Here is a 7278-nt window from a genome sequence, read left to right as displayed (position 1 = left end):
CCCGGTCCATGCACCTGCAGCCCCCCTCCCCCCTCCCCCACATGCTGGCTAGGGGCTATGTGGCCAGCTCCCGCAAGGGCTCAGGACTGTCCTCTGGTGACCGCGGGCAGCTGGGGTGGGCCCACACCTGTGACAGTGACGGTGAAAGAGGCAGACTCGTCATCGATTTCACACAAGTACTCGCCCGAGTCCTCCAGCTGGACGGCGGGCAGCACCAGGCGGCGGACGGCGTCCTCCTTCTGCAGGAGCAGTGCGGGACTCTCCACTACCTCTTCGCCATCCTTGGTCCAGCGCACCTCGGCCCAGGGCCGGCAGAGCTCGCAGGTCAGCACCACACGCTCCAGGCGCACGGCTGCCACATACACCTTGCCGCTGGGGTACACGATCCACGAGGAGACATCTGGAGGACAGGGACAGCTGTGGCCGGGCGTCAGGGGCTGGGGCCGAGGTGCCTGGCTGCCCCACCTGATCCACGCCTGTTCCCTACTCCTGGAAGGTGGGCTGTGTGTTGAAGAAGAGGGTCTTCCCTCGGACCATGGCTCACAGCTGCTCGGACAGTCAGTCACGGTTGGGGCACGGTGGCACAGTGGGGACTGTGGTGTCAGCCTCAGCTGTAGAAACTCTTTACATTCTCTGGGTTGGGACAGGGACAATACGAAGGGTAGGACTGGGGAGAGGAGGGTTGGGTGCCCAGATGGAGCTGGGGTCTCCTGCAGGCCTCAGACCTTCTGACCCCTCTAGTGCCTGGGCACACCCACCCTAGACCCTGCCCTGTGGTAGCACTGCCACCCCTAAAGCTCCCCTTGGAGGATCTTCAGAACAGAGAAGGCAGGCTTTCCTTTGACTGATGTAGCTGTGACTGGTGTGTTTGTGACAGCGCATTTTCTGCGGGTGACTGGACCTCAGGGTGCAGAGCATGGTTTGGGGAGAAAGCTAGGGGAAGTGAAGCAGGGGCTGGGAACAGTGGCCCAGGAGTGTACCAGCTGCCCAGGCAGGGGCAGGGCACACCGTCCCCCTCCTGTGGACTGCCTGGAGCCCCACCTGTGATGGTCACGGTGAAGTAGGCGCGCTCGTCCCCAGCGACGCACTGGAACTCGCCCCCATCTGGAGGCTGGGCGGCGGGCAGCACCAGGCGGTGATGGGGCCCCTCGTTCTCCAGCACCACGAAGTCGCTCTCTTCTACCTCCTGCCCGTCCTTGTACCAGTGCACGGGGGCGTCCTCCCGGTCCACCTCACAGGTCAGCATGACGCACTCGGAGGTTATGGCGTGCACAAACACGTGCTCCCGGGGATCCAGGATGTGCACGGGGGGGTCTGGGGGGAGCAAAGATGGGGTCACACAGACACCCCAAAACAGGAGACATGAGTGCACACTGGCTGCTTGGCTGGGGTGGGGTGCTCTGGGGCAATGACACGGACGACTGAGGGCGTGGCGGGTGAGGTGTGACAGATCACATGGCACTGGAGGGCTCTGTGAGTTCCCAGAGGATCAGAGGGGGTTGGCCGGGGACACAGAGGGCTTTGTCTAGGCTGAGAGGAGGTCACATCAGGGCCGTACTTGCTGCTTTTTCAAGGAAGCCCCCGGAAGGCTGATCGCAGGACGGGGAAGAGGTGGAAACAATTTAGTGGTGATACCGTGGGGCAGCGCTCCCTATCACTGGTACATTCAGGCAGGGGCCAGAGGACCTTCTGGCAATGGGGCCACTCAAAGTGAGAAGATGGAGCGGCATCAGTGGTTCCTGAGTTGTCCTCCCAGAGTGGATCTCCAGGCTCTGTCCTGGATATTCTGGCTCTGGAGGCCTGGGGGAGCCTATGCACTTATGGCTTCCAGGGTGGTTCTGAAGCAACCAGACATGTACTGGCTTCTGAGAGCCTCTGGACCACTGCCCCTAAAACTTCCTTTTGACCCTGGCCGCCTGGGGCAGTGGGATAGGCAGTCCTGGGTGCGAACCCAGCTAGGGTATTTGCTGCCGTGTGATCGTGAGCAAGTTGCATGACCTCTCTAAACCTCAGCTGCTTCATCTGCGAATGGAGATATACTGCCCCTCACACAGATGTGAACACTGAATGCAAGTGTACATCTGAAGTATACAGCATAGGAACTGGCTAGTAGGTGCCTAACAAATGTTAGCTCCCACCTCCCTTCCCTTAATTGAATTGAAGCCCCCCCACTTTCCCACCAGCAAAGGCTACATGGGGGCCAAGTGTGCTGGAGGGTGGTGCATGGGCAGTGTGATCTGCAAACATGTCCCCTTGCCCCCTAGGGCCCTTCGGAAGGGACCCCCAAGCAGGCAGACCAGGGGGGCAGGGTTCAAACAGCCCCCAGGGTCAGCCTCAGCTTGGGGGAGCCCAGGCCGCCACGGTCCCTGACCTTGGACGGAGACGTTGAAGAAGGCTGAGACCCCTTCTGTTCTGCACTCAAACTCGCCACTGTCCTGGACCTGGGCCTCAGGCATGATCAGGCGGTGTTTGCGCCCATCCATCTTCACCACCAGCGACTCGCTCTCCTCCACCTTCTGCCCGTCCTTGTACCAGCTCGCTGGGAAGTCCACCCGGGAGAGCTCACAGGTCAGTACCACCCGCTCCGAGGTTGTGAAGGTCAACGACACCTTGTCCTGGGGGCTCAGGATGTGCACCGGGCTCTCTGCTTGGGGAGAGGTGTGGTCATGTGTGGCACCCTAGTTGTGCTCTGCTACCCCAATAAACACCCCACTCCAGGGTATGTGCTCAGGGTAGGGGGGTGGGCACATCAGGCTGGATGATTGCCATCGATGCATTTGCTGGTTTTAAAAATTAGTTTTGGGCTGGGACTTCCCCGGTGGTCCAGTGGTTAAGACTTCACGCTCTCAATGCAGGGATCACGGGTTCAGTCCCTGGTCGGGGAACTAAAATCCCGCATGCCGCATGGCGCGGACAAAAAAAAGAAAAAAAAAAAAGTTTTAGGCTTACACACCAACTCTTAAGAGCAGTGGCTTTAGTGTACATGAGAATTCCCAGGGAGCCTGCTGGAAATGCAGGTTCTTAGGCTCCTCCCCCCAAGCGTGCAGGGCCCCGGGAATCTGCATTATAGACCAGCCTCCAGATGACTCTGATGTTGGTGAACCTGGGTTGCATTTTAGAAACGCTGCTCTGGTTGCTGGTTATTTCTCACTTTGTCCTCCTCCTGGGATGCTGGCAGCTAACCACCTCAAGGCCCTGCACTTGGGCACTGAGGAATTCCTTGATGGGCCATACAAACTCCAGCAATGGTGCAACGGCACATGCCAGCATGGTCCCTGCACTTTCAGACCCCCACCAAGATCTGTCGTCCTCGGGGAGGCCTCGTTCCCTCTCCTTCCCTCTTTCCCCAGAGTGTGATTCTGAAGCCAGACCGCCTGGGTTCACAATCCAGCACCAGCACTCGTTAGCTCTGTGACTTTGGGCAAGTCACTGAACTTCTCTGTGCCTCAGTCTCCCCCTCTGTAAAACGGGATGACAAAAGAACCCATCCTGTAGGGCTGTTGAGAGGATATATAAAGCGATGTAGGATTGTGCCTGGCACACAGAAAGTTGCTCCGATAGCGTCAGCCGTTACGCGATAGGGCAGGAAGCAGTCAGGGACCCGGAGCCGAGGTCTGTGTCTCTGAGATGACACACATGACAGAACCCTGCACAAAGTGCCCCAGAGAATTTCGCTATGATGCTGGATAACCAGGGGTCCCCCATACGCTGCGCGTGAGTTGAAACTGAACTTCGGGATCACTGAGCCCTCTATCTGAGCTAGCTCACCATGGATGCCCCTTACTCTCCTGGCCCAGGTGTGAGAAGCAGCAGTAGCAGTTGTCTCATTTTGCTAATGGGACTTCTGTGTCTTGACCCTATCTGCCCACCCTGGTCCCCACCTGCACGAACCTTGGATGGTGAGGGCAGCCGAGTCCTGCACACCCGGGCAGCTGAAGCCAACCAGGGCCCCGCTGTCCTGGTGCCTGACAGCTTGCAGGATGAGTCTGTGCTGCAGGCCCTTCTGCTCCATCCGGTACCGCAGGGCCCCAGGCTCTACCTGGCCCTCTGGCTCATTACTCTTGAGCTCTTCCCCATTAAGGAACCAGGTGCCCTGGATGATGGTGGAGAGATCGAGGGAGAAGACGGCATCTTCCCCGTCATATACCTGCACGTCGTCCAGACCGGCCACCAGGCGAGCTGTGGGCACTGAGATGGGACAGAGTTCGGCCATCAGAACCAGGGGGCAGAGGGCAGAGACTGGCAGGTAGAAGGCATATAACAGGACAGGGGCTGAGGGCCAGGGAAGGGAGGAAGGTGATGGGGAGGGTGTGACTTGGGGTACAGCGGTTGTCAGCCTGGGCTGGCGGGACCGACTCACCAAGGTGAGCAGACCCATGGAACACGACATGGGAACTGCGGCCGTGTTCGCTGACGGTGCAGACGCGGAAGCGGTAGTCACCCTCGGAGGGCACACAGTCTCCCGGCACCTCCACAGCCCCAGCTTTCTCAATGCTGAAGCACTGGATCCAGTCTTCTGAGCCCACCTCCTGCCGTTCCAGCCGGTAGATGAAGGGGGTCTCGGGAACTGGCTCGGGAGGCTTCCAGGTCAGCAGGACCGTGTTCTTGTGGCCCTTGAACATTTCTGCCAACACTGGGGGTCCCGGGGGATTGTGCTTGACGCCTGAGACAAAGGCAGGGTTTGCGTCCGAGCCCTGCGCCAGCCTCCCACAGCCCTCTGACCTTAAGTCCACTTTGCCAACCCAGACTGTGGCATCTGATCACCTTCCAGCCCTGACCCTCCTGTCCAGCCCTTGAGGAGGCTGCCTAGGGATTTTCAGGCCCTCACATTTGACTCTGAGCAGAGTGGTGGTACGGGAATTGCCCAGGCTGAAGGTGACCTCGCCAGCATCTTCTCGGGTGACCCCTGGCAGGACCAGGGCATGCATGTGGCCGGAGCTGCTCTGGCAGGTGGCCGGCAGGTCCTCCCCATCTCGACTCCAGCGCCCTTCCACCCCAGCCTCGCAGGTCTCCACCAGCAGCACCGCGTTCTCTCCCTCAAAAACATCGAGCTTCCGGGGCAGCCGCTTCAGGATGGGCCCTGAGACACGGATGGGAGTCCGTCAGCCCGGGGCCTGGGCGTCTGCCTGCCTCGGTCTCGGCCTCCTCCCACTGGCCAGCCGACCTTTGACTGTCACGTTGGCCACGGTGCGCACCCGGCCGCGCATCTCGCACAGGTAAACTCCGTCGTCATCTGCCTTCAGCCTGTGGATGATGAGGCGCCGGACAGTGCCCTCCTCGATCTGCTCGTACTTGCGGCAGGGCAGCAGCCGCTGGTCCTCGCGGAACCAGGCCGTGGGAATGCGGGAGTTGGGGACTTTACACTCCAGCACCACAATCCCATGCTCCCGGCCCTCCACGTCCTGCAGGGGCCTCGTGAAGCGGAGGCGAGGCTCTGTGAAGAAGGGAGAGACCAGAGAAGGCTCTGGAGAGGGCCCGACCAGGAGAAAGACTCTCCTCCCATCACCTACTGCCTAAACCCACATTAGCTCCGGCCATTTGCTCTTCTCCCAGAGCCAGCAGGCACTGTGGAATCAGACAAACCCCCAGAAGGGAAGCCAGGGGACCCATATTCTCATCTGACCCTGACACTCGCTAGCCACATCACCTTGACCAAGGCCATTTTCATGATCCTGGGTCTCAGTTTCTTTCCTCGTAAAGTGGAGAAAGGGATGGAAGGGCTTGGACCACATCAGTGATTTTCAGGTTGTTCCCTGGGGCCCTTCACAGGCACCACACACAATTCTGCAAAGGTCTGAGTTGAATTTCATTTTGAAAGTACTTTAACCGCTTTCAAAACTGCATTTAACAAAAAGAAAGCACGATGATGGAAACGGCCAGTGGGTTCACCTGGGCTGCTGGGGAAGCATGTCTGTCTTGTCATGCGGCTCTGGGAAGCTGTGCCATCACGTTGGGCTTTTCTCTCCTCAGGGGGTTAGAGTTCAGCCCTGCCCGGCCAGTTTGTGCACATCAAACTGTACCCAAGAGGCCACCACTGTGGCACAGGTGCCACACGCTTCACTGCGTGCCAGGCAGGGCTCAGGAGATTTGCCAACTCTTTTTCCTCTGAGGGAACAAGTTGGGTAATAACTAGTGAGGGTATAATGTCATGAGTTGTGATGAACTCCTGTTACGGAGAGCTTTAACTTCCAGTGTGAGTTTGGGGTGTTTTCCCTCCCTGAATTTTCTATTTATGAGCAATGTAAGCAGTTATTAAATACTGTTGGGGACTCAACTTTGATATATAAATTTCCTCTCCTTCACCTTCTTCTTCTTGCAAACCTGAGAGCAGTCTAATGAGAGAATAGTCAAAAATGCGGGGCATTTTTTTTTTTCTCCCTTTGGTGCGAATCAGGAGTTTCTCAATGTGACACCTGCAACCAGGCCTTCCCCATAGGGCTCACAGACTAGACCCAGTTATGTGTGGTTAAAATGTGTATATTCAATAAAATAGACCCCTTGTTCTCACTGACTGACTTTATAAGTACATGTTATAAATTTGGATTTAGAAGTTTACACCCACAAAATGATCCTTTTATCTGTCTTATTTATTGGGGCCCCAGATGGGATTTCCATCCAGGGACAGGTTGGTGAAATAACAAAGAGGTTGAAAAACAATGAACTACAGGAGTTGTAGGTCCCTCTGGGTCTGTACATGAATCATTCCTTAAAGCCCTTTATCTAAGAGTGGTTTTCCACCATCTGCCTCAGAATCATTTGGGGACCTTGCTAAGAAGTTCCCGGAGTAGGTACCCTGCAGACCTACTAAATCCGAATCCCTGGGGGTTGCGAGGTGGGCGGGAAATGGCATTTTAATACTTAGCCTCCCTTACCCCCCACCGTCTTCTGGACACTGAGTGGGGCTGGAGTTAGGAGGGTCTGGGAGGGCGCTGGAGGCCCCTCCCAGGGCCCCGGCCGCCCGGGGGCGCCGCGGTACCTTTGACATGCAGCTGCACGGCACTGAGGGTCTGGCCCGCCGAGTTGCGCGCGGCACACACGTAGAGCCCGCGATCCTTGGCCTGGCAGTAGAGCACCTTGAGCACGAAGCCGCCATCGCGGTCGCGGTACATGAGGCGGCGGCGGTCAGGGAGCAGCGGGTGGCCCTCCCAGTGCCATTCGATCTCGGGCTCGGGCTTGCCCATCACGTAGCAGCGGAACTTGGCGTGCTTGCCCTCGTTCACCCAGAAGGTCTTGGGCGCGCACTTGAGCGGCTCCACCACGGGGTTGGGGGCCTCGTCC

At 58.0% G+C, this 7278-nt stretch overlaps 1 protein-coding gene across 1 annotated transcript in view; it reads right to left on the bottom strand.

The window, feature by feature from the left end:
- The window catches only part of OBSL1 (obscurin like cytoskeletal adaptor 1), a 19164-nt gene that overhangs the window by 11271 nt on the left and 615 nt on the right, over nt 1–7278 (bottom strand). Inside the window, exons 2-9 of the mRNA XM_024763139.1 lie at nt 6977–7271; nt 5165–5434; nt 4829–5080; nt 4361–4663; nt 3892–4188; nt 2372–2644; nt 1042–1314; nt 128–400 (exon numbers count right to left, since the gene is read on the bottom strand). Of these exons, the coding sequence (XP_024618907.1) occupies nt 128–400; nt 1042–1314; nt 2372–2644; nt 3892–4188; nt 4361–4663; nt 4829–5080; nt 5165–5434; nt 6977–7271 (2236 nt within the window). The remainder of the gene's footprint in view (nt 1–127; nt 401–1041; nt 1315–2371; nt 2645–3891; nt 4189–4360; nt 4664–4828; nt 5081–5164; nt 5435–6976; nt 7272–7278) is intronic.

This window comes from Neophocaena asiaeorientalis, unplaced genomic scaffold (assembly GCF_003031525.2).
Source record: "Neophocaena asiaeorientalis asiaeorientalis breed wild unplaced genomic scaffold, Neophocaena_asiaeorientalis_V1.1 scaffold86, whole genome shotgun sequence".
NCBI classification, from domain to species: Eukaryota; Metazoa; Chordata; class Mammalia; order Artiodactyla; family Phocoenidae; genus Neophocaena; species Neophocaena asiaeorientalis.
Note: the sequence above shows the minus strand (reverse complement) of the source record. Positions and strands in the feature narration are given on the sequence as shown.